Source organism: Salmo trutta, chromosome 6, assembly GCF_901001165.1.
Source record: "Salmo trutta chromosome 6, fSalTru1.1, whole genome shotgun sequence".
Classification (NCBI taxonomy): domain Eukaryota; kingdom Metazoa; phylum Chordata; class Actinopteri; order Salmoniformes; family Salmonidae; genus Salmo; species Salmo trutta.
Window position 1 is genome coordinate 26167212 of NC_042962.1, and position 27139 is coordinate 26194350.

Consider the following 27139-nt stretch of genomic DNA (forward strand, 5'->3'; position numbering starts at 1 on the left):
CACTGCTGTCACCACCACCGTAAAACATTAGTTTTATCTCCACCAGGGGCCCCCAGACTTATCAGAAGCCCTACGAGTCAGTCAGTGAGTGAGTGAGTGAGGGCACATAGGCTAATGTAAGAGGCACCGTTAGGTAAACGCGAATGAGTGATACCAAGAAAAGATTAAGAAAAACAGACAGGATGAAACTGAGCTATCATGACTCAGTGTGTCATACTATGCTGGGTTCTGAGCCTGTGTGTCCCTCTGCTCACAACAAGGCCCAGTGTGTCTACAGCCTAAATGAGCGATGATGTACTCACAGCAGCTAGCGCCTCCCCCAAAACAAAAACAACGCATTCCACTGCTCACTCGATTATTCATTCACACTTCCTGCTCGCCGAGGCACTCCCAACAAAAAGGAATCGAGAAGAAAAACACGGACGTCAACATATCAGCGGCCCGGGCCCAGAACCTCCACACCGACTGACCAACAGACAAAGTCTCCCCCCCCCCGGGGAAACAAACCAGTGCTTTGTGTGGACTCAAGACAATGGGACTGACAGTCTGGGCAAAAGAGTTTAGTATCAGCTGGGCTCACTGCACTGTAGATGTAGAGACACATTGTTCTACTGTTGGCCACTGGAGGATAACTACTCAGGCTAATAAACTGGTGATGAGAACAGTCCATAGACTGACCGAGAGAGAAAGGGCTTACAGCACACTGAGATCACTGTATATGGAGAGGATGCATCAGTTCTATAAAGTTTTGAAAATACTAAGTAGGACAGTGCAGATACAGAACACTAATGATGGTAGTACAGTCAAATGGAACCCAGAGAATCCACTGCCACAGAACACCACCTAACAAGAGGAGAGGTGGTGTTGGGTTTCCGCGAGACAGAGACTCTGGATGACTGTATGAAGCAGGCAGTCTTTAAGGCCAGCATTTGCATTTGTTTGTGGTCAGTACTAGTGGTGCCATCCTGGTCAATATGGTCCCTGGAGGGTGGGGGGTGATCAGTAGTCTGATGGAGGGCCCTCTAAGGAACTATCACGTGGCAATGCAGCAGCAGTACCAGAGCTCCGGTGGAGATCAAAAGGTCCCAAAACAGACAAAGAAATGTCAGGGCAGTATTTGAACACCTCCACCTCAGAGGCTCACGAGCAGCGGGTGAATTGCTTTTGAGGCTTTAAATAGGATCAGATGGGTTATACAGAAGAGAGTTCTACCACCTCTTAGGTTGGGATAACGAACACTGAAAATATTTTCAGTGTTCGTGTTTTTACAACAAATAACGTCTACTGCATGATAAATGTCTTGGTTTGTCTATTCATGGAGCAAAACCATGTTGGTGACTGGTATTGAATCTATAACGTTGCAAGCCTAAGGCAGGCAGGCAGGCAGGCAGGCAGATGTGGAGGCATTTTGTCAGAAAGCATCCTGTCAGGACATGACTCTCAGCCATCTAAGATCGGCAGGTCAGCGCACTTGACCGGTGAGGCTCCAGACCGACTTTAAATACCAAAACACAGAGAAAGAGAGCGTGAGAGAATGGTGTGACATTACGAGCGGCACATCAGTCCTATCACAGCGCACCAGCCTTGCACACAGACACTCAAGCCACCTCCCACCACTGCAGCTTCAATTATTCTGCTGCCTCTGCTCATTGTTTACCTTGGAGGCTGCGTGCAGAGTGCAAGCGGGAGAGCTGAGACTCACCTCAGGAACACAGAAGAGCCTGTTTATGGTTGACACTACCCTGATAGAAGCAATGACCATCACCATCAGGCGTCATCTGTGTTTACCAGAAAGCAAGGCATGACCTTCTCTGTGGTCTTGCGTGCGTGTGTCACACAGAATGGCTGCTGATCCAGCAGCAGTACCTCCCTAGGGCTTGCAAGGCTCTTAGCTCCACGACAGTCTCCCTGGCTGGCTGTTTTTCCACCTAGAAATATAATTCTATGGTTTTCCACACTTCACCCTCGCTTAGCCTGCCTGGCTGCTCTGTGGTCAGAGATGAAGCGCTCCTCTCTCCCTAAGGACTGGGGATCAGTGGGGCTGAGTGCACCTACCTACCCTGCTCACTTCTGAGGCACCCAGGATCACATCCTCCTCTGGGGGGGGGGCTCCTGTTAATCCATCTCCGATGGGGGGACTGAAGGGGGAGCAGGATGTGAGACCAGCTGGTCATCAGCTCCGACAAAGGAACCTGATGAATAGTGCTTCTGCATTAACAGAGACCTCGAAACAACGTTCTCCATTAGCTCATCCCTTCTGGTTACCTCTCACCTAACACGGTCTTCTCAAAAGTGGGACTGAGCACATACACTATGACGACAGACAGATCCATAAAACAAAATTGCATCAGAGATGCAGACTAGAGGAAGTGTCCTTTGGTGTAGTTTCCCATGCTACTGAACCACTGCGCCACAGCTTCCTTGCAGAGAGAGAACAAGCAAAAAAAGAGAACAGTGGCGTGACATGAAGGTAGAGCAGGGGGAACTAATGTGGTTTTTCAGAGAGGCCGGTGGCAGGTGTGATTTATCACCAGTCCTGGCCTAGTTCAGCCAGCAGAGTCGCAGGGGAGGCCCCTACCCTCCCAGAGAGACGGATGGAATAGAGGAAGACAGTATACAAAGCAGTACAGCACTTCATGGAAACTGGGTCCGTACAGTGTGTATGTCCTAGATTCTGGCTGCAAACAACTTCCTATACCTGGCCAGACATTAGGCTACTTTTTTAGTGCATAATTTGTGGCAAAAAATACATTTAAAATTGGTGGCGAGTTTGGATTTTTGAGGGGAGCTCCTGTGGGCCATTAAATATGGTGCTTTCAAGGAGAAGGCTAGGTCACGAGTGGTCTCATTGAGGGCAGGTTCCTCCTGAAATATTAACAGGACGTTTTACACCTACTTACAGGTTATTTTCTGGATAAAAAGGGGCTTAGGTGTGCCAGGGGGCGTGGCAATGAGCAGGGTTGGCTACATTTTAGCAACATTTTTAGAGGCCCCCAGAGAAATGTTCGCATTTAAGCTAATTTCTTACGATTCTACATATTCTGATATGGAGCTGAGAAAAAAATATGTTGCCGTTTTAAAGCTAGTTTCCTGCAATTCTACGCATTTTGCCATGGATTATGCAGTGTTCTTTTGCTCCAACATAAAGACAATTATTATTTTAATATGTCAACCATCTTTTCTAATTATAGGGTTAGTCTACATTGCTACTGTACCCATAGGAGCAAAGCAGGAAGTGTACCCATCATACTTTATATCTATACCGAACAAAAAAATGTAAAATGCAACAATTAACAATTTTACAGAGTTACAGTTCATAAGCAAATCAGTCAATTTAAATAAATACATTAGGCCGTAATCTATGGATTTCACATGACTGGGTAGGGGTGCAGCCATGGGTGGCCAGGCCCAGCCAATCAGATTGAGTTCCCCCCCCCATAGAAAGGGCTTTAAAGACAGAAATGCTCCTTAGTTTCATCAGCTGTCCGGGTGGCTTGTCTCAGACGATCCCGCAGGTGAAGAAGCCGGATGTGGAGGTCCTGGGCTGGCGTAGTTACACATGGTCTGCGGTTGTGAGGACATACTGCCAAATTCTCTAAAAATACATTGGAGGTGGCTTATGGTAGAGAAATTAACATTCAAAACGTCTAGTAACAGCTCTGGTGGACGTTCCTGCAGTCAGCATGCCAATTGCATGCTCCCTCAAAATTGGAGACATCTGTGGCATTGTGTTATGACAAAACTTCACATTTTAGTTAACTTTTATTTTCCCCAGAAGAAGGTGCACCTGTGTAATGTCCATGCAGTTTAAATCAGCTTCTTGATATGCCACACCATCCACAGGTGGATGGATTAAGTTCACTTTCAAAAATTGTGGCTACATTTATTTTTTATTTTTTTTACTTTATTATATTTGGGGACTTAGACGAAAAAACAAAAAACAAAAATTGCCAGCCCGACCAAGGATTACAATGAAAGAAAAATCCCTGCATTAGGTTAAAGAGTGGGACAGGGGGTGAACGTGTTATTTGGATCTCACATCTCCAAACAAAAACACAATGCTGACTTGTGAAAGAGAGACCGCTTAAAACAAATGATTCATCTATCAATACAAAAATGGAAGTGGTTACAGGGCATTCAGTATCAGCAACGCGGTCCCAAATTGCCCTTTCCTTTGGACTACAATTATGACCCAAGGCTGAACAAACATACACAAGAGACTGGAGAGAGAAAAATAAACACTCCAATATCATCTGTCCATTTGTGCTCAGAAAGAGTGAACGGAATTAAAGAGGTCCCAGAGGAAACTCTCGCTCAGGCGTATTAGCCTGGTTGGCCTGTGCTTGTGTACGGGAGGGCAGACAGAAGGGGGGGAACTGAGGGATGTTTTCACGGCCGGGTGAAGCCCTTAGCACAAATAATATAATCATCAATTATTTTGCTCTTTATTTTAGCCAGCTTACATATAAAACATTATTAGTTCATCGAAAATTGTGAATAACTCCCCACAGATTAATGAGAAGGGTGTGCTTGACAGGATGCACATAACTCTGCAATGTTGGGTTGTATTTGAGTCTCAAATCATTTCCCACACAGTCTGTGCCTGTATTTAGTTTTCATGCTAGTGAGGGCCGAGAATCCACTCTCACATAGGTACGTGGTTGCAAATGGCATCAGTGTCTTAACAGCTCGATTTGCCAAGGCAGGATACTCTGAGCGCAGCCCAATCCAGAAATCTGGCAGTGGCTTCTGATTAAATTCAATTTTCAGAACCGCTTGTTGCAATTTCAATGAGGATCTCTTGTTCAGATATCGATAAGTGGACTGGAGGCAGGGCATGAAAGGGATAACTAATACAGTTGTTTGTGTCGTCCGTTTCGTTAAAGTACCTGCGTAATTGCGCACCCAGCTCACTCAGGTGCTTCGCAATATCACATTTGACATTGTCAAATGTAAGCTTGAGTTCATTAGCACACACAAAAAAAAATCATACAATGAAAGATCTGTGTTGTCATCCTTGTTAATGCAGACAGAGAAGAGCTCCAACTTCTTAATCATAGCCTCAATTTTGTTCCGCACATTGAATATAGTTGCGGAGAGTCCCTGTAATCCTACATTCAGATCATTCAGGCGAGAAAAAACATCACCCAGATAGGCCAGTTGTGTGAGAAACTCATCATGCAAGTGGTCAGACAAATGAAAATGATGGTCAGTAAAGAAAACTAAGCTCGTCTCTCAATTAAAAAAAACATGTCAATACTTTGCCCCTTGATAACCAGCGCACTTCCGTATGTTGTAAAAGCGTTACATGGTCACTGCCCATATCATTGCATAGTGCAGAAAATACACAAGAGTTCAGGGGTAGTTCTATAACAAATTTAACAATTTTCACTGTAGCGCCCAAAACGTATTTCAAGCCGTCAGGCATTCCCTTGGCAGCAAGAGCCTCTCGGTGGATGCTGCCGTATACCCAAGTGGCGTCGGGAGAAACTGCTTGCATGCACGTAACCACTCCACTATGTCTCCCTGCCATGGCTTTTGAGCCATCAGTACAGATACCAACACATCTTGACCATCAAAGCCCATTTGACGTCACAATGCTGTCCAGTACTTTAAAAATATCCTCTCCTGTTGTCCTGGTTTGCAGAAGAGGATGTCTTCCTTAATTGACCCCCCCCCATAAACGTAACGGATATATAGCAGGAGCTGTGCCAGGCCCGCCACGTCTGTTGATTCATCCAGCTGTAACGCATAGAATTTACTGGCTTGTATGCGAATCAGTAATTGTTTCAAAACATCCCCTGCCATGTCACTGATGCGTCGTGAAACAGTTGTTTGATGACGGCATTGTCTATGTTTATTTTGGCCTTTTCCCCCGGCATTGTCCCAGATATATCCTTGGCAGCTGGAAGAATTCAGTCCTCCACAATAGTATGGGGCTTGCCTGTCCTAGCCACTCCGTAGCTCACCATATAAGACGCGTCTAGCCCCTTCTTAATGGTATCTGTTGCTTTTATACATGTCTTACTGCCCAAAAGTAGTCTTAATTCTCTCTCAAAAAACTCCCACGGCTTATTTTTCAAATTGGCATGTTTTGTTTCTAAATGTCTGCACTTGAGTGAAGGTTTCATTGAGTTTTCAGATTCTGCACATACACACACTGTGGCTGAGGAAAGGCACTACCCCCAATATAAGTGAACCCCAAATCAATGTTATTCTCATATTTGCACCTCTTCGGTGGTCCAACGTCCCCGTCGGTTGTTCGGTGCTTTCCTGGGTAAGGGGGCAGTAGCTCTTCGGCTGCATCAGATTCACAACTGTCAGCGTCCATGCTAGCTGGGCTAACAACAAATGTAGAATTACTGATGCTAGCATTGGATGTGCTCGTGGAAGCAGTACTACCAGTAGAGCTAGAAGTAGCAGTATTACTTACTTGTAGAGCTGGTATGTGTCTCCATGGACGCGGGCCTTAATTTTTAAAAACATTTATCTATTTTCAAGCAAATGAAACACACAGCAGCTACGTTTGGCTTCATACGGACCGTTAGTGGAATTCCCGCGAGAGTGTAGTGGTTAATGTGATTGGATGTTAATTATTTGACTAGGCTACCTGTATTTGACATTGTGTTGTTATTTCGCTGAACACTAGATGGTTTAATTTTATTTTTGGCAGTGAAACGAGGCTACTCAGGTGAGAAAAAAACCTCACCCATATTATAGCACCGTTGGAAAATATAAATGGACTGTTTGAAAATGTGAATTCACATTTTTATTTGGCATACCCCCGACGGTATTGTGCGTACCCCGGTTTGGGAATACCTGCTCTAGACAGTTCAAATAAAATACTTTGGTCTTCAAATCTTTAGATTTGGTCTAGTTGATGGACAGCTTAAGGTCAGGCAACAGCCTACATTACACCATGATGTATCACCTTGCTAAAGTTGGCTACTTAGCTCCCTCCCTAATAAATGTAGGCCAACTGGTTACTGTTCTGCACTAATCCCCTGAACCAGCATAAATGTGTCGAAACATGATTCTTAGCTCAGCATTTCCACGCACACCTGCAAATGTCCTCAAAACAACCCACAGTTTAGATTTATCCTAGAGACGTGAAACCGCACTGAGAATGAGAGTAGGTATGGTCCCCTACAGAAGACCACGTGTAACCACGCCAGTCCAGGACGTCCACATCCGGCTTCTTCACCTGCAGGATCGTCTGAGGGGGGAGGGTGGGGGGGATGACTATTTCTGTCTGTTATAAATCCCTTTTGATTGCCTGGGCCTGGCTCCCAAGTGGGCGGGCCTATGCCTTCCCATGCCCACACATGGCAGCACCCCTGCCCAGTCATGTGAAATCCATAGATTAGGGCCGAATGAATTATTTCCAAAATCCTGATTTCCTTATCTGTAACTCAGTAAAATCATTGAAAATTGTTGCATTTCTTATTTTTTTGTTTTGTTCAGTATAGAATTAGAACGGCCATCCCAATTCAAGTAAATTATGGCATAATGAGCGGACTGGCAGCCATTGCGACTGTACCCATGCGAGCAAAACATTAAGTAAAAGGAGGAAGTGTTCCCATCAATATGTGCTGTGATTTGTTGATTCAACTCCCATTACAAAAAAATGTATTCCATTGCATGACCCACATCAGTTAACATAATTTGAACATTCTATATTACCATGGAAATTACTGCATCACAATACCAGGCAGCCATTGCGAGTTTAACCATGAGTTTACCAGTCAAACTGCCAGGGTTAGAGGTTCCAATCCCATTGTATTCATCGTTTGCTACAACACCTTGCTTTTTTCGGAAAGGGGCAACAAAGTTCCATCACGTTGTAAGGAACCCATGTTAAATCGCAGAAACAGACTCAACCGCACGAATGCCCGGCCATTCCATGTTCAGTCAACGGTTAGTTTAAAAATAAATACAAATATTGTTTTAAAACGGTTATGGTGGTTTTTATTTTCATGACCATGTGTGTTCATCCATAAGCGTCAGTTACATGGTTACACAGTAATTGTGCCAGGCCTAGATGCGAGTGACACTTTTGTTGATAACGCAGATTTAGCTTAAACTGCAGCCACCTCTAACTAACCAGCTCCTCAGATCTCTACCTGCAGTTGGTTTTCACATCTTCGTTTACTAGCAGGATACCGAGGGTAACTGATCCAAAAACAGTAATAATACAGGGAGAGACCTTCAAACCTGTTCTGCAGACATCCACCACACCCACCAAGCATTTGAACCAGTCATTACGTACAGGACAAAGGGAGACCAATGGAAGACCAAGCAGATATATTCTAGACGCAATGTAGCACTAGCAAGCCTGCAGCGCAGATTGCATTCTGACAAATGCATCTTTGTTTCAAACCAGAAACGCAGGGAACTGAGAAAGTGCAGCTGCAAGTCTAGTTGTAAATTCTGACGGGGCCCACTGGGCCAAGTTACTGACAAGTTTATTGGGAGATGCTTTTGACAGTGACCTTGCCTTTCTTCATAAAGGCAAGGTCACTGTCATGTGCTTTACTGAAGGCCTGCCCTGTTCTGCGGCCAACCTTCGATTTGTGCAAATGTCTGTTTCTGACTGGTGTGTTTTGAGAGTAAATGCCAAGCCAAGGGCAGGACAGAACATAGAGTGCTGGGACAAAAGGCCGTGATATTGGATATGAGTGGCTAGGTAGAGGGTGTCAGGAGAGGCTGAATGGGCTACTATGTAACCTGTCACAAGACTTCAAGACTGTTAAAAGATACTTCCACCGGCCTCCTCAGCTTGATCCTCCAGAGCAGGCCGGGGAGCACCCACATCCATTTCCTGACAAGTGCCTGGGCCGGCGCATTCGCGAAATGCTTCGCTGGCGCAAGAGGGAACCGCAGATAAAGCTTTTCCCAACAAGGACCTTGATCCATGAGCGATCCATCTCTAGTCAGTTACGGATCTAGGAGACAATGACGTAGCCCTCTGCTTCTCAGAGACACACTTGATGGAGATTGGAATTAGTCCGTTTCAGCACTCCTCCGTGTCGTCGTCACTGGCATTACGAGGCAGTGGTATTTGTGAAAACCACCTAGGAACCCTACTTAGCAGCAACACAAAAGACGCATTAAGGAATAGCGAGGATTAGGCATTGCGTTATGAGAAAACAAAGCTTGATGTTAAGAGCTCAGAACATACTGGGCGTGAGGGGAAATTCCTGACCGCTTGTTCTCTCCAAGGGTCCTTTTGGGTTCTGTTCTGTGTAGTAGTACAGAAGTAGGGTTCAATGGAGGCAAGCTTCTTTTTTTGGCCAGCCTTACAGGTAAGCCGGTTCTGTTTGAGATGATAGGGTTGCTCAAAATTTCATTCTTCCAGTGCAATACAACGGCTCAGTAAAATTTCTAAAGGAAACAAACTTAAGGAAAAACAACCTGGACCGGAGCCATTCGACAAAATTAGTCCCACAGCACAGGAAAGTTGAATACCCAAGCTGACACAGTGAAAAATCTGTCAACGTACCCTTGACCAAAGCCCTTAACCCTCATTTGCTCCAGGTGCGCCGTGCTACTATCGCTGACCATGTAAACCAACACATTTCACTGCACCGATCCGATGTATGGGACAATAAAGCATTTGTATGTACTTTTCTTTTTACCATGCAAGGCTAACCAGATATAGGCAATACAGCACACATAAGCCAGGGTCGCCAGGTGGAGCTCAAGTAACTCGCAGTGAACCTAAGACCCTGTCAGAGCATCTGACTCTCCATCTGTTCACACTTAAATCCCCCCCTCCCCAAACCCTATGAAGCAAATCTATCCCTCTACACCCCCCCCCCCAGCCCAACCCCCATTATAGTACTAATTTGCCTTCATCGCATACATTAAATTTACCTTCTTGACTGAATGGTGAAAATGAATGCCTCATGGGTTGTGTGTGCCAGGTGTCATTGAGCATTGCTCAAGCAGACTTCGGTACAGATATTGGGTCCGTGTAGTGGTGATGGCCTTAGGCCACCCTGCAGCTCACTGCTCTCCACAGTGAAACTTTGTGAAGGTGGTGTGAGATGATTATTTTCAATGACATCTGGCACACACGGTGGCGCATTAGATGGAGAAGACCGAGTCGTTCCAAGTTTCATTGAACCTTTATTTAACTAGGCAAGTCAGTTAAGAACAATTTCCTATTTACAATGACTGCCTACCCCGGCCAAACCCTAACGACGCTGGGCATATTGTGCACCGCTCTACGGAACTCCCAATCACGGCCGGTTGTGATACAGCCTGGAATCGAACCAGGGTCTGTAGTGACGCCTCTAGCACTGAGATGCAGTGCCTTAGACCGCAGCGCCACTCGCGAGCCCAATGTCAGCAAGCCATGACACCCACCATCTCAGATTGTTCCGAAATAGTTTCTGTAGTTAGAAACAGATAAGATTAGCATTCCTATAACATTATTTGGCTGAAATTTTATTTGATCTGAGAAATTAAGCTAATTGACTGCATCCAAATTGGCCCTTTAATTTATAGGCTTAACATAATATTAAGTAAACACAGCACCCTACATCCCATCATTTGAACAAAACGTATTCCGACCATTGAGTAACGCTTGAGGAATCCAATAAAAGGTAAAAAAATCCCGCCGCAGTACACAATATACAACATCCTTTCTCTATGTCTGTAATATGGAGTGGAGGCTTGGAGTATTGCTGTTTTTGCTACTTGCACAACCTTTCATAAAATGTTGCTGTTTATTAAATGAAACACATTATCATCTTTGGGTAGAAAACAAATTACTTTTCCTCATAATAAAAATACATTATGCTGTCATTCTCACAAGTTAAGCCTGTCCTCAATGAACGCAATTCCGTTTGCCCTCTTTTAGCAACCTAACACTTTAGCCCAACTCACATTGAATAGTCAAACAAATGACAACTGAGGGCTATTCATATGGTGCAATTCTCATATGAAGACTATTCCTACAAGCCCAAAACTGAGATGGAGAATTGGGCTAGTTTTTCAATAAAACGATTAGAAAACATCTCTATATGTAGTTACCATTAAACCCAACACCATTAACATTGCAAAACACTATATCGTGTGTGTTCGGGACTTTTACAATTAGAAACCATAACATGGAAACCATTAGAACTGCTGTTGCCTAATGGTTTGCTTGTTCACCAGGAAATGGACCAATTAATACAGACCTTTTTGGAAGGGAATAAACCACAGAGGGGACGTTTCCTGATTAAGCCTAAAAGAAGTAACAGATGATATGCCCTGATTATTATTTTTGAGACATCTGTATAACAAACAAGCACGCCAGGCAACAGGGGCAAAATACGCCCCAGAAGGGCCAGTCCTACTGTCCATTTGTTAACAAAAAAAAATTGGTGCTGTAGAGAGCTAGAAAACCCATAAATAGCTGTCGTCGCAGGACACGGAGAGGCCAAATGAGAACAGGGGATCATTTTATGTTTGAACATTCTTTTATAGCTGGGTTTTCTCCACATTCATGACCCTGCATGGACCTTTGATGGCCCCCTCTCTCCGAAGCCCTCCTAGGACTGCAGGCAAGGGGACCATATGCTTTGTGTCTGTACGCAACACGGCCACAGACATGCGCTAGAGCTGCTCTGTCACACCATATTTGTCTCTCGGCTTAAGCCGGCGCTGTGACCAGGGGTCTATCGGTGTGCGTTAGCGGTCCTGATTGTATGCCTTCTGCCAGCCTCACGGCCCCCTGCACCACCAGGCTCATGGTGGCTGGGCTGAGCCGGGCTGAGTCAAGCAGACCAGGCAATGCACCCTTGGGTACAGCCTACCCCAGCAGCTTCGATCTGTGTCAGGAAACCCCAGTCTGCATCTAGCCAGCCTAACTAGCAGCCAGATTAAATATTAAAACAACTAGATGTCTGTGTGTGCTTTTGTGAGTCTTAGAGCTATACTGAGCTGCTCCCCCAAACCACTCCCTCCTTGTCCGTCTTAGTCCCTCCTCCAGTGAACATAACCGCATGTTTAGTAACAGACGTCCCTTGGCAAAGTCGGCACAAACAACCACACACACGCTCTCTCATCAACGTTACGTCTGGGTACAAACTAAAAGACAAAGCGTGAGTGACACTAAGACCGCCAGGTCTAGGGTGACAAACCAGATTGTAAGCACAATCCAGTAAAATCATAGCTGAACAGAATGGCCTGGGACTCAGAGCATGACTCAAGTGGGATCAACAGAATGGCCTACAAGTGACTATTTACACTGTTGTTCAAACTCTTGCTAGGGATTTTGCATACTTCTGTTGTCTTACTGTAGCTCCTTATGACCTGGGATTGTGGACAGACACTACTGGTGCCTGTGCAACTTGCTACTCTCCACACCACCACTGTGCAACATTAGCCATGTCTGAGAGCCTGACTCAGAACTTCTGAGCAGAAGCCAATGACTAAAAAGAATGGACAAAGCCATCGATCACAAGATACCATTCGTTCCTGTGAAGACTCAATAGTGCATTGAAGCCAAATGAAGTCGATTAAGATGGCGTCTCATGGAGACATAACATGAGCAGTTTGAGCTAGTCCAGGAAGTGACGTTGCAAGCTCTCAGTGATACCCCCTCTCAATAAGTAACTCAAGTTGAAGGCCGACCGGGGCTCATAATAATGGCTGGAACAGAGTAAATGGAATGGCATCCCATGTGTTTGATGTTGATACCTTTCCACCTATTCCGCTCCAGCCATTACCACGTGCCTGTCCTCCCCAATTAAGGTGCCACCAACCTCCTGTGTTCCAGACACTATTAGGGCTGCAGAGTCTGTCCTCCAGCTCAAGACCGTGCTGTTCAGAAAAGCTTTCAAAGACCTCTGCTAATTCTGTTCTCATGTCCCCTGGATCTGGCGACAGCTGTATATAGCTTTGATTGTTGTCTGTGTTCTGGATTGTATTTCTTTTTTGGTGTGACTTGGGTCTGATCAACGTGCTTCACAACTTAAATGCATTATAATTTGTATTAAGTCTAGAGGGCCATTATCTTCCACAGCCATTCCCTTATACTGGAGCAGGACAATGAACACAGCTGCAAATGGAGACGAGAGTAAGGCAATTTGTTCTGCCCCAGTGCTCTGGTGTAAATGAGTATGTTGCATGGCCAGATAACCATCCAGCTCCCCTAAAATAAACAAGGGACATGCAAGCAAAACCTTGGTGATTTTTCATGTAGGAGGAGTGTGGGTGGAGGAGAGAGACTCATTCCACAAACGCCTCCTCCCTCTGTGTTACCAATCGGTCCATGCTAACCGGTTTCCTTAGGACAAGTTGAAATGTAAAATGGTTAGGGCTATGGTAAGGGTTTAGGGTGAGGACATCCCAAGGATTCCGGATAGCACTGACCGTTTTCCAATCCCACTGGACCATGCAGTTATTGCAGGCAACATAGTGAGGTGCCAGCCAGCTCCTTTCATCTGCTGAGTCCGTCTACACATTTGATATCATGCAGCACGCCCACTCCACTGCAGCATGAGCCTCCTCTGCCTGTGACTCCAACAGCAAGCATCCAAAGGCAGGCCCCGTTTCTCCTCTGATTCCTACTCTCTGCTGTCATCAATGTTAATCTGAGCAGAGTACAGGAAGCCTCCTATCCCAGTTGCTTTGATTCCCATTGCCAATGGTTATCCAATGCAAGAATAGGACATACAGGTAACATCATACCTTTCTGTGTACACCGTTGTAACCCCCCAGAATATTAAAGTAGCTACAACATTCACCTAAAACAGTGTTAGGAATATGAACGAATGACATTTAAACCACTTTCCAAATAAACAATGTCCTTCCTGCATTAGTTAGTTACTATGCTCAATTGATTAAATACTGATGAAGTTGACATGTTTACAGATGCGTGACAGGCAGACAATCAAAACATCAGCCACCTGTCCCTTGGGAGTTTCTCATGGTTGCATGCCTTGATTTGGCCGTGCATGATAATGATTTGGACGGCCAATATAGGCCACAATGTGTACTTAATTATAACCACTGGTTGCTTACCTTGGGTAAATCTCTGAGTTGGTTGGCGTCGAGGAGAAGCTCTTCCAGACTGCGGCTGTAGCGGAATATCTCGTCGGGGACATTTTGCAAATTGCAATGTCGCTTGTCCACCGACTCGACGTGGCGGTTACAGCGCCACAAAGGGATACACTTCAGCATGTCCGGCTGCCGTATTGATTTGGTTGCCGGTGCTACTCAACAATCCGCATCGGAGAGAGAAACGGGGATCGGTTGTGGGGGAGGAGGGAGAGGGAAAAATATCGACAGTGACAGATATGAGTGGACGTCGAAATCCCGCTGCTCCCACGTCGATCCAAAGAGGCCAAAAATCCGGTTAAAACCAGGGACAGAATTAATTCCGATCGTCAATTGATATCCCAACTCCAGTCCTTTACGTTGGCTCTCAGCGACTCAAATCAAACTAAAATGTGATTGATACATACAAATATAATAACTTCAGCTATCTTCCTTGATTGTTAGCTTAAAGTCAATTCTCATTAAAATGCCACCATACTGATAATCTAAAATAAACTACTAAATTAAATGAACGTTTTTAATTTCCTTACTTGTGTGACAATATTAAAGCAGCTCAGTCAGCGTTAGCTAACACTAGCCCATTTGTTATTCGATACAAGGAAGCTGGCCTGTCCAGCAAGAAAGCCAACCAACTAGGCAAATAGTATTTGGTTCCCCGTTACAAAATGTGTGTTCTGCTGCTTAATGCGAAAAGTCTCGTGTAAGCACACCGAACGACCTCTCGAAGTTTCGTACGGAGACTGGACTCGTTTGTGTCGCGAGCTAGTCGCTAACATTAGCCACCTTTGTGATCTCTCGTGCCTCTTTAGGCTACGGAAACAAACTGCAATATAAACAACCGTAGGAATTCAAAACAGACAACTGGCAGTATTTCAATAACTACTTGCACTGAACATAATAACCAGAAGTCATATGAGGCGTTTAAACCAACAAATGTTGAACCCACAATATCAGCAACAGGATTATGTTCACTAAACCGGAGGTACCGCCGCTTTGTGGCAAGCTGCGCTCGTCTGGAGGGCCACGCAGAAGTCTGGGGGGATGCGGGCAACCTGTGTGGGTCTTCGGGCTTTTGTCTCAGTCTTCATTTAGCGAACAAACATAAGCTATTTGACCAAATACCGGTCTGAAGGAAACCTCTAGTTAAATAATCCGCTGGGGAGTTTCCTCACTCTCCGGCCGGGTGTGTGGTGCTGTTGTAAAAGTGTGGTGGGGAGTGCTAACCACGACCTTCCAGCTCTGCTCAGTGGCTCCTCCTTATTGTTGTTGTGGCTGGGTGTGCACGATTTACACCCCCTTTCAACTGACACCTCCCAAAGGTGCAAAGACGCACTTTCTACGCCGCTCATCTCATGGCGCACACATGTCTACCAAGTGCATACTCAACATTTACTTCATAGTAATAGACATCAAACTAGAGATAATATTGCACAATTTTTTTTATAATTGTGGATTCTTGGTTTTTGGAGGACAACTACCGCCCTCCACGCGGGTATGACTGCATACGCCGGCCAGTGCGAACACACATATACAGGAAAATAAAATCAAGTGCATCCATTCATTCCTTCTCCCTCCCTCTGCAAGCACCCAAAACTGCACATAGGTAATAGCGACCCCAAGGGGCTAGGAGGTCTTAAATGTGCCTTTTAGAAGATGGTTGCCTTTAGGTTCGTGGCGAAAGTGCTGTTTTTGTTGCCTATCAAATTACCCCATCTAGCGGTAATGAAAGCGAAGTAGACTTAAACTCTGTCGAATTCAGCAAATACGTAGGCCTATCGTAGATTGTCAAGAGTGGGACCGCTGACAGGTAGACATGTGACCTCATTCATGCTTGCTGAGGAACACTCAACTTAGTTCTTATATGGAGGTGGAGTTGAGTATTGACAACTGTCCGCACGATTTGCTAGTAACATTGAAACCCCATCAGTCGATACTTGTAAAAGTGTCAATTCTGAAAATGCTTACCTGTACCCATGTTTGTCTTGTACAACTACGATCCTTCAGTAGGGTGATACAATTCATACTTTTAATACAACTTTTATATACTGAAAAATGTATATAAACACAATATGTATAGTGTTGGTCCCATGCTTCACAAGGTGAAATAAAAGATTGCATAAAAAGCTTATTTCTCAAAAATTCTGTGCACAAATTTGTTTACATCCCTGTTAGTGGCCATTTCTCATTTGCCAAGATAACCCTGACAGCTGTGGCATATCAAGAAACTGATTAACCTGCATGATCATTACACAGGTGTACCTTGTGCTTGGTGACAAAAGGCCACTAAAATTCACAGGACCTCCACATCCAGCTTCTTCACCTGCTGGATCGTCTGAGACCAGCGACCAGGACAGCAGATGAAACAGAAATATTTCTGTCTGTAATAAGCCCTTTTGTGGGGAAAAACTCGTTCTGATTGGCTGGGCCCGGTTCCCCAGTGGGTGGGCCTTGCTCCCAAGTCAGTGGGCCTATGCCCTCCAAGGCCCACCCATGGCTGCACCCCTGCCCAGTCATGTGAAAGCCATAGATTAGGGCCTAATGAATTTATTTCAATTGACTGATTTCCTTATATGAACTGTAACTGAATAAAATCATTGAAATTGTTCCATGTTGCGTTTATACTTGAGTTTAGTATAGAGTACAACCAACTTTTCCTAAATTGTCTCCCTCATCTGGAGAAGGAGTGGCCTTGACATATTACAAACTGAGATTCAATTGGCACAAGCACACTTGTGCTGAGTTGAGCAACACAAATTAGGAAGTCTGTTTTCGATCAAAGTTTTGATTGAAAGTATGAATTTCAGCAACCCGCGGTTGTACAGGACAAACATAGGTACAGGTAGAAGTTTTCAGAATCAATATTTTCACAATTATCGACAGATGGTGACTCAATTACCAACACATTTTCATGCAACACTTGCAAAGATATAGTATAATTAAGCCTATTATAGGCTACAAGTCAATTATTCAACCTTGTAAAAAAAGCATCCAGAATCTAACATTTTATATAAAATAAGCTTTATGAAACTGGGAATTCCACAATCAGAAACATTTTAACAAAATAACAGATCTCATTCAAATGTGTTCAGTATCCATTTTCAATGCATCTAATTGATTGAAACTCAATTTATAAAAACGTGAAAAAAAAGTCCCAAACTCCAGTGATGATAAAAAAAACAAAAAGGGAAAAAAAAAAGATTAGTGGTCTTCACAGCCAAGGTCAATAATTGCTGTCAGACCGTTTTGAAATAACTAAAATTATTTAATATACAGTAGCTAACTGAACTGACTATGTTCTATTGAAATGTCAAGAAATGTATTAGTATTTGAAATTTGATTTTTCCTTCCCAAACCCATAAGAAATTCACAACAGACATTCACATAGTTGAAGAATTTATTTTTGGGGGTAAATGGGAACCAATAGCTCTAAAACGATTTTAAAGAGTCCTGACAACTTAAAAATGGGGGTAACCTAATGACTTCTCAATTTGATAACAAAAAAAAACTGCAAATAATACAAAATTAATCAAGTCTTCACAGTAGGTGACAAAACAAAATCCATGAGGTGCAAATATTATTTTCTTAACAAATCCCTCAAAAGAGACCATTAATAATATTAACATCAATAAAAAAAAAATACAATTTAAAAAGAGGCCCAAATCTCTAGCAGCAGTGATAGTGGCTGAAGTGAGTTTGAGCAACGGGTATGGGATGGGTATTGGGCGACCATTTGACAGTTTATGCGGAGAGGTCGCTACTGTTAAAGCGCTCTTGGTCGTAGACCTCCGCGATGACCTTGCGACCCCCAAACCAGCGGTCGTTGAGTGCCTGGATGGCCTTGTTCATCTCCGAGACCATGGAGAACTCCACAAAGATCTTGACGATGATCTCGGCATCCTCCTCCTCCCCCTGCTTCTCCTGGTAGATGATGACCCGGTTGACGGCACCAAACTTGCCGCACTCTTCTGTTACCTCGCCCTCCAGGTCGTCATCGATGTCCTCTGGCCCCACCATATTCCGTAACACCATCACCGTAGACTGGGGAGGGGAAGACAAGTCAATATGTATTCCTACCCAAATCGCATTACATTAAAATAATATCTACTTTTCAGTGAAAGTACCGCAACTTTTGTACATTTTATGCAATTAAACAAGGCAAAAACAGTGCATTCGGAAAGTATTGAGACATTGACTTTTTCCAAATTTTGTTACATTACAGCCTTATTCTAAAATGGATCAAATAAAAATCCTCCATCTATACACATTAACCCATAATGACAAAGCAAAAAAAGAAATGTGACATTTACATAAGTATTCAGACCCTTTACTCAGTACTTTCTTGAAGCACCATTGGCAGTGATTACAGCCTCGAGTCTTCTTGGGTATGACGCTACAAGCTTGGCACACCTGTATTTGGGGAGTTTCTCCCATTCTTCTCTGCAGATGTGTGGTGCCAGGACAACCTCTCCCCCAACGTGATCAAGACAAAGGAGATGATTGTGGACTACAGGAAGGAGGACCGAGCACACCCCAATTCTCATCGACAGGGCTGTAGTCGAACAGGTTGAGAGCTTCAACTTCCTTGGTGTCCATATTAACAAACTATTTTATTTTTTTTCACCTTTATTTAACCAGGTAGGCCAGTTGAGAACAAGTTCTCATTTACAACTGCGACCTGGCCAAGATAAAGCAAAGCAGTGCGGCAAACAGAGATACACATGGGAAAAAACGTACAGTCAATAACACAATAGAAAAAGTCTATACAGTGTGTGCAAATGGCGTGAGGTGGTAAGGCAATAAATAGGCCATTGTAGCGAAGTAATTACAATTCAGCAAATTAACACTGGAGTGATAGATGTGCAAGTAGAAATACTGGTGTGCAAAACAAGTTAAAAAAAAAATACGGGGATGAGGAAGGTAGTTGGATAGGCTTTTTACAGATGGGCTGTGAACAGCTGCAGCAATCGGTAAGCTGCTCAGATAGCTGAAGCTTAAAGTTTGCGAGGGAAATATAAGTCTCCAACAGCAGCAATTTTTGCAATTTGTTCCAGTCACTGGCAGCAGAGAACTGGAAGGAAAGGCAGCCAAAGAGGTGTTGGCTTTGGAGATGACCAGTGAGATATACCTGCTGGAGCGTGTGCTACGGGAGGGTGTTGTTATGGCGACCAGTGATTGGGGATAAGGTGGAGGTTTACATAGCAAAGACTTAGATGACCTGGAGCCAATGGGTCTGGCAACGAATATGTAGCGAGGGCCAGCCGACGAGAGCATACAGGTCGCAGTGGTGGGTGGTATATGGGGCTTTGGTGTCAAAACGGATGGCACTGTGATAGACTGCATCCAGTTTATTGAGTAGAGTGTTGGAGGCTATTTTGTAAATGACATAGCCGAAGTCGAGGATTGGTAGGATAGTCAGTTTTACGAGGGTATGTTTGGCAGCGTGAGTGAAAGAGGCTTTGTTGCGAAATAGGAAGCCGATTCTAGATTTAATTTAGGATTGGAGATGTTTAATGTAAGTCTGGAAGGAGAGGTTAGTCTAACCAGACACCTAGGTATTTGTAGTTGTCCACATATTCTAAGTCAGAACCGTCCAGAGTAGGGATGCTAGTCGGGCGGGCGGGTGCGGGCAGCCATCGGTTGAAAAGCATGCATTAGTTTTACTAGCGTTTAAGAGCAGTTGGAAGCCATGGAAGAGTGTTGTATGGCATTGAAGCTCGTTTGGAGGTTTGTTAATACAGTGTCCAAAGAAGGGCCAGATGTATACAGAATGGTGTCGTCTGCGTAGAAGTGGATCAGGGAATCACCCGCAGCAAGAGACATCGTTGATATATATACAGAGAAAAGAGTCGGCCCTAGAATTGAACCCTGTGGTACCCCCATAGAGACTGCCAGAGGTCCGGACAACAGGCCCTCCGATTTGACACACTGAACGCTATCTGAGAAGTAGTTGGTGAACCAGGCAAGGCAGTCACTTGTGAAACCAAGACTGTTGAGTTTGCAGATAAGAATACGGTGATTGACAGTCGAAAGCCTTGGCCAGGTCGATGAAGACGGCTGCACAGTAATGTCTTTTATCGATGGCGGTTATGATATCGTTTAGTACTTGAGCATGGCTAATGTGCACCCGTGACCAGCTCGGAAACTGGACTGCACAGCTGAGAACATACAGTGGGATTCGAAACATCTGCTATCTGAATTTGGGTGAAGGAGAAGCTGAGGAGGCTTGGGCAAGTAGCTGTGAGGGGTGCGGAGCTGTTGGCCGGGGTTGGGGTTGCCAGGAGGAAAGCAAGGCCAGCCGTAGAGAAATGCTTATTGAAATTGTCGATTATCGTGGATTTAGCGGTGGTGACAGTGTTTCCTAGCCTCAGTGCAGTGGGCAGCTGGGAGGAGGTTTTCTTATTCTCCATGGAGTTCACAGTGACCCAAAACATTTGAGTTATAGCAACAGGATGCAAATTTCTGTTTGAAAAAGCTAGCCTTAGCTTTCCTAACTGACTGTGTGTATTGGTTCCTGACTTCCCTGAAAAGTTGCATATGGCGGGGACTATTCGATGCTAGTGCAGTCCGCCACAGGAAGTTTTTGTGCTGGTCAAGGGCAGTCAGGTCTGGAGTGAACCAAGGGCTATATCTGTTCTTAGTTCTCCATTTCTTGAAAGGGGCATGCTTATTTAAGATGGTGAGGAAATTACTTTTAACCTGTTAGGGCTAGGGGGCAGTATTTACACGGCCGGATAAAAAACGTACCCGATTTAATCTGGTTACTACTCCTGCCCAGTAACTAGAACATGCATATAATTATTGGCTTTGGATAGAAAACACCCTAAAGTTTCTAAAACTGTTTGAATGGTGTCTGTGAGTATAACAGAATTCATATGGCAGGCAAAAACCTGAGAAGATTTCATGCAGGAAGTGGCCTGTCTGACAAGGTGTTGTTGTTCTTGCCTCTGTTTATTGAAGACTGAGGATCTTAGCTGTAACGTGACACTTCCTACGGCTCCCATAGGCTCTCAGAGCCCGGGAAAAAGCTGAACGATAGAGGCAGCCTCTGGCTGAAACACATTATTGCCTTTGACAAGTGGCCGATCAGAGGACAGAGGGCTTAGGTGCGTGCCCGAGTCGACCGCATGCTTTATTTTCTTTCGTCTGTTTACCTAATTGCAGATTCCCGGTCGGAATATTATCGCTTTTTTACGAGAAAAATGGCATAAAAATTGATTTTAAACAGCGGTTGACATGCTTCGAAGTACGGTAATGAAATTTTTAGAAATCTTTTGTCACGAATTGCTCCATGCGCGTGACCCTTATTTACCATTCGGATAGTGTCTTGAACGCACAAACAAAACGCCGCTGTTGGAACATAACTATGGATTATTTGGGACCAAACCAACATTTGTTATTGAAGTAGAAGACCTGGGAGTGCATTCTGACGAAGAACACCAGAGGTAATCAAACTTTTCTAATAGTAAATCGGAGTTTGGTGAAGGCTAAACTTGCTGGGTGTCTAAATAGCTAGCCCTGTGATGCCGGGCTATCTACTTAGAATATTGCAAAATGTGCTTTCACCAAAAAGCTATTTTAAAATCGGACATATCGAGTGCATAGAGGAGTTCTGTATCTATAATTCTTAAAATAATTGTTATGCTTTTTGTGAACGTTTATCGTGAGTAATTTAGTAAATTATTAGTAAATTCGCCTTGAAGTTTGCGGGGGGTATGCTAGTTCTGAACGTCACATGCTAATGTAAAAAGCTGGTTTTTGATATAAATATGAACTTGATTGAACAAAACATGCATGTATTGTATAACATAATGTCCTAGGTGTGTCATCTGATGAAGATCATCAAAGGTTAGTGCTGCATTTAGCTGTCTTCTGGGTTTTTGTGACATTATATGCTAGCTTGAAAAATGGGTGTCTGATTATTTCTGGCTGGGTACTCTGCTGACAATCTAATGTTTTGCTTTCGTTGTAAAGCCTTTTTGAAATCGGACAGTGTGGTTAGATTAACGAGAGTCTTGTCTTTAAAATGCTGTAAAATAGTCATATGTTTGAGAAATTGAAGTAATAGCATTTCTAAGGTATTTGTATATCGCGCCACAGGATTCAACTGGCTGTTACGTAGGTGGGACGATTTGGTGCCACCTACCCTAGAGAGGTTAAAGAACGACCAGGCATCCTCTACTGACAGGATGAGGTCAACATCCTTCCAGGATACCCGGGCCAGGTCGATTAGAAAGGCCTGCTCGCTGAAGTGTTTTAGGGAGCGTTTGACAGTGATGAGGGGTGGTCGTTTGACCGCGGACCCATAGGATCCTGATTGAAAACAGCAGAGGTGTATTTGGAGGGCAAGTTGGTAAGGATAATATCTATGAGGGTGCCCAAGTTTACGGATTTAGGATTGTACCTGGTGGGTTCCTTGATAATTTGTGTGAGATTGAGGGCATCTAGCTTAGATTGTAGGACGGCCGGGGTGTTAAGCATGTCCAAGTTTAGGTCACCTAACAGTACCAACTCTGAAGATAGATCGGGAGGCGATCAATTCACATATGGTGTCCAGGGAACAACTGGGGGCTGAGCGGGGTCTATAACAAGCGGCAACAGTGTGAGACTTGTTGCTGGAAAGGTGGATTTTTAAAAGTAGGAACTAATTGTAAGGCACAGACTTGGATAGTATGACTGAACTTCGCAGGCTCTCTCTGCAGTAGATTTCAACTCCTCCCCCTTTGGCAGTTCTATCTTGACAGAAAATGTAGTTGGGGATGGAAATCTCAGAATTTTTAGTGGCCTTCCTAAGCCAGGATTCAGACACGACAAGAACATCAGGGTTGGCGGAGTGTGCTAAAGCAGTGAGTAAAACAAACTTAGGGAGGAGGCTTCTGATGTTAACATGCAAGAAACTAGGCCTGGGCGATATGGACCAAAAGTCATATCCCGATATATTTAGGCTGAATATCGATATAAGATATATATCCCAATATTTTTTCCGCAAAGTGAGAGCAAATGTTCAGTCAAAGTCAAAGCCAGATATGACATGTCTCAAGTAGTTTTATTGAAACCGGCTATTTCAGTGAACAGTGAACAGTTGAAAAATCAAATGAATAAATAATAAACAGGGCTCTTCACCTGGTTCAGATTAAATGCTCAGCTGTTCAAATAACAATAACATGTAAACATAAACACTGTATAACAACAGGAGTACCTTTTTTGAAATCAAAGCTCCATAAGGTGCCTGACTTCAGTGTACATTTGTGGCAGTGCTTCTCGTGCAAAGTAGTTGCGACTGGGAAGCTCATATCTCGGGTCCATAGTTTTCAGTAGCTTTTTGAATCCGACTTGTTCCACAGTTGCAACAGGGACCATATCTTTAGCAATGTGATAGGACACCGCTTTAGTTATAATACACCGCTTGCCAATTTTCTTTTCATAAGGCACACTGCGGGAAAATGAAGTTTGCAGTGAGCTTTGTTTCGGGGCTGGAGCTTTTTCGGGTTGTCGACGGCTTGCGGCTGGGGCTTCTGCAGCGCGCAGTTTCACACACTCTTCGTATTGCAGTTTGTGCCACTGTTTTAGGTGGTGAAAAAGATTTGTAGTGCTTCCACCCCTGGCTGTAACTTTTTCATGGCACTGCCTACATATAACTTGATTTTGTTGCTCATCTGATGCTTTGAATCCGAACCATCTCCAAATTACTGAGCCAATGCTTTTTCTTTTACTAACCAATTCCTCCTCAAAACGCTCCGCAGACGCTGTTGCTTCCTCCATGTTTGTTGAAGTGTCTGTTCCTGCCCCTCCCCCCTATGTGCATGAAAGAGGGGCGGGGCGCGGGGAGCAGCACAGAGAGCTCCGGGTCTGCAGCTTGCTTGGAGCAAGGATCAAAGCGCAAATTTGAACTATATCGATATATGCGAAATGGTCTAATTTCATATCACATTTAAAATATATCGATATATTTTTTATATCGATATATCGCCCAGCCCTACATGAAACCAAGGCTTTTACGGTTACAGAAGTCAACAAATGAGAGCGCCTGGGCACACGCAGGGTCTGGGTTAACCTCCACATCACCCGAGGAACAGAGGAGGAGTAGGATGAGGATACGGAGAAAGGCTAATCAAACTGGTTGTCTAGTGCGTTGGGGACAGAGAATAAAAGGAGCAGAATTCTGGGCGTGGTAGGATAGACTCAGGGCATCATGTACAGACGGGTATGGTAGGGTGCGGGTACAGTGGAGTTAAACCTAGGCATTGAGTGATGATAAGAGAGGTTGCATCTCTGGACGCACTAGTTATGCTGGGTGAGGTCACCGCATGTGTGGGAGGTGGGACAAAATAGGTATCTGAGGCATGTTGAGTGGGACTAGGGGCTCTGCAGTGAAATAAAACAATGATAACTATCCTAAACCGTATACAAGGCATATTGACATTAGAAAGAGACAAAGCGAGGCATAAAGCAATCACAGGTGTTGATTGGGAGAGCTAGCTAAGACAACAGCTAATCAGCTAAGACAACAGGTAAAATGGCGATGAATGGGCAGAGAGGGTCAGTTAACTACACACAGGGCCTGAGTTCGAGGCTGGGGCCGGCAGATAAACAAAAATAAACAAAATGGAGTACCGTGATTAATGAACAGTCCAGCAGGCATCAGCTATGTAGCCAAGTGATCATAGGGTCCAGTGAACAACAATAGATGAAACAGGGAAGCCACTAGGTAGTCGTTACTACGCTAGCAAGCGGGAGAAGTTAGCAGGCCGGGGCTAGTAGAAGCGTCTGCTCTGACGTCTGGCAAAGGCCGGTTGAGGGCACAACGGATGGAATTACGTCGGCAGACCAGTCGTGATGGAACGGCGGGCCTCCGTGTCGACAAAGGGTACAGGCCAGTTGGCAAAAGAAGTATTGTAGCTGGAGTATTTTCGTTTGCTGGCCAGGAGATGCGCCTGGCTCGCGGCTAACTGGTGCTAGCTTCGGGACAAGGGCATTAGCCACTAGGTAGCAGCGATGATCCGATGCAAAGGTTCAGAGCTTACGGCAAGAATCCGGTGGTGTAGTGGATTCTAGTCGTGTTAGTGAAGAGTCCGGGAGGCATCAGCGGTGTAGCTGAGTGATCATAGGGTCCACTGAGCAGGCTGGGAGATGGGCCTGGCTCAAGGCTAGCTTTGGGGCTGGGCCACTCGGTAGCAGCTAGCTAGCTGTGATGATCAGGAGTAATGGTCCAGGGCTTACGACAGGAATCCGGTGTTGTAGTGGAGAAAAACAGTCGATATGCACAGGGTTGGTAATGCGCTGTGTAGACTGGCAAGTATTAACCAGGCTAAAAGCGGCTGGTGTCTGTGCTACAGTTAAAGGCCGCTAGCAGTGGCTAACAATGACTAAATAGCTAGTAGCTAATTAGCTGGTTAGCTTCTGATGGCTAGCTTCTGGTGGAGGTTCTGGCTATAAGGTCTAGCAGACCCGTATCACATTGGGCGAGGCGGGTTGCCGGAAGGTATATTTAATTTAAAAATGGAAAAAGAGATTGAACATGTATAGAAATTTACAGAAAAATAACATATACAAAAAAGACGAAAAATACAACATTTACACTGCGACGCCATCTTGGAATCAGACTATCATGGTCCAAACACACTTAGACAGTCGTGAAGAGGGCACGACAAAGCCCATTCTCCCTCAGGAGACTGAAAAGATTTGGCATGGGTCCTCAGATACTCAAAAAGTTCTACAGCTGCACCATCGAGAGCATCCTGACTGGTTGCATCACTGCCTGGTACGGCAACTGCTTGGCCTCAGACCGTAAGGCACTCCAGAGGGTAGAGCGCACAGCCCAGTACATCACTGTAACCAAGCTTCCTGCCATCCAGGACCACTATACCAGGCGGTGTCAGAGGAAGGCCCTAAAAATTGTCAAAGACTCCAGTCACCCTAGTTATACTGTTCTCACGGATACCGCACGGCAAGCGGTACCAGAGCGCCAAGTCTAGGTCCAAAAGGCTTCTTAACAGCTGCTACCCCCAAGCCATAAGACTCCTGAACAGCTAATCAAAGGGTTACCCAGAACCCTCTTTTACACTGCTGCTACTCTGTTTATAATCTATGCATAGTCACTTGAGCTCTACCTACATGTACATATTACCTCGACTAACCGATGTCCCCGCACATTGACTCTGTATATAGACTCGCTTGTTATTTTACTGCTGCTGTTTAATTATGTTACTTTTATTTTCAATTTTCTACTTAACTTTTTTTTCCTTCTTTCATAAAACTTCTTGAAAGCATTGTTGGTTAAGGTAAGGGCTTGTAAGTAAGCATTTCACTGTCAGGTCTATACTGGTTGTAATCGGCGCATGTAACAAATACAACTTTTGAGATTTGAGATCCTCTCAAGCTCTGTCAGGTTGGATGGGGAGCGTCGCTGCACAGCAATTGTCAGGTCTCTCCAGAGATGTTCGATCGGGTTCAAGTCCGGGCTCTGGATGGGCCACTCAAGGACATTCAGAGACTTGCCCCGAAGCCACTCCTGCGTTGTCCTGGCTGTGCGATTAGGGTCATTGTCCTGTTGGGAGGTGAATCTTAGCCCCAGTCAGGTCCTGAGCGCCCTGGAGTAGGTTTTCATCAAGGATCTCTTTACATCGCTCCGTTCAACTTTTCCTCGATCCTGAGGTCTCCCAGTCCCTGCTGCTGAAAAACATCCCCACAGCATGGGCTCCCGAGTGGCGCAGCAGTCTAAGGTACTGCATCTCAGTGCTAGAGGAGTCATTACAGACCCTGGTTCAATTCCAGAACGTATCACAACCGGAGTCCCATAGGGTGGCGCACAATTGGCCCAGTGTCGTCCGGATTAGGGTTTGGCCGTCATCGTAAATAAGAATTTGTTCTTAACTGACTTGCCTAGTTAAAGGTTTCCTCCAGACGTGACGCTTGGCATTCAGGCCAAAGAGTTCAATCTTCATTTCATCAGATCAGAGAATCTTGTTTCTCATGGTCAGAGTCTTCAGGTGCCTTTTTGCAAACTCCAAGCTGGCTGTCATGTGCCTTTAACTGAAGAGTGGCTTCCGTCAGGCCACTACCATAAAAAGGTCTGATTGGTGGACTG

General features: G+C 44.7%; 2 protein-coding genes across 18 annotated transcripts in view; both read right to left on the reverse strand.

Moving 5' to 3' along the window:
• scrib (scribble planar cell polarity protein) overlaps positions 1-15303 on the reverse strand; it is a 101600-nt gene extending 86297 nt beyond the window's left edge. For 9 of the 14 annotated variants that reach the window (XM_029755932.1, XM_029755931.1, XM_029755940.1 and 6 more), the window contains exon 1: positions 14020-15303. In XM_029755932.1, coding sequence (XP_029611792.1) covers positions 14020-14178 — 159 coding nt within the window. In that variant the 5' untranslated portion in view covers positions 14179-15303. The remainder of the gene's footprint in view (positions 1-14019) is intronic. The other 5 variants (XM_029755942.1, XM_029755941.1, XM_029755943.1 and 2 more) reach the window with 2 other exon arrangements.
• Positions 15304-17056: 1753 nt separating this feature from the next.
• Positions 17057-27139, reverse strand: part of LOC115195746 (poly(U)-binding-splicing factor PUF60) — a 23966-nt gene continuing 13883 nt past the window's right edge. For all 4 annotated transcript variants that reach the window (XM_029755948.1, XM_029755947.1, XM_029755945.1 and 1 more), the window contains exon 12: positions 17057-18093. In XM_029755948.1, coding sequence (XP_029611808.1) covers positions 17794-18093 — 300 coding nt within the window. In that variant the 3' untranslated portion in view covers positions 17057-17793. The remainder of the gene's footprint in view (positions 18094-27139) is intronic.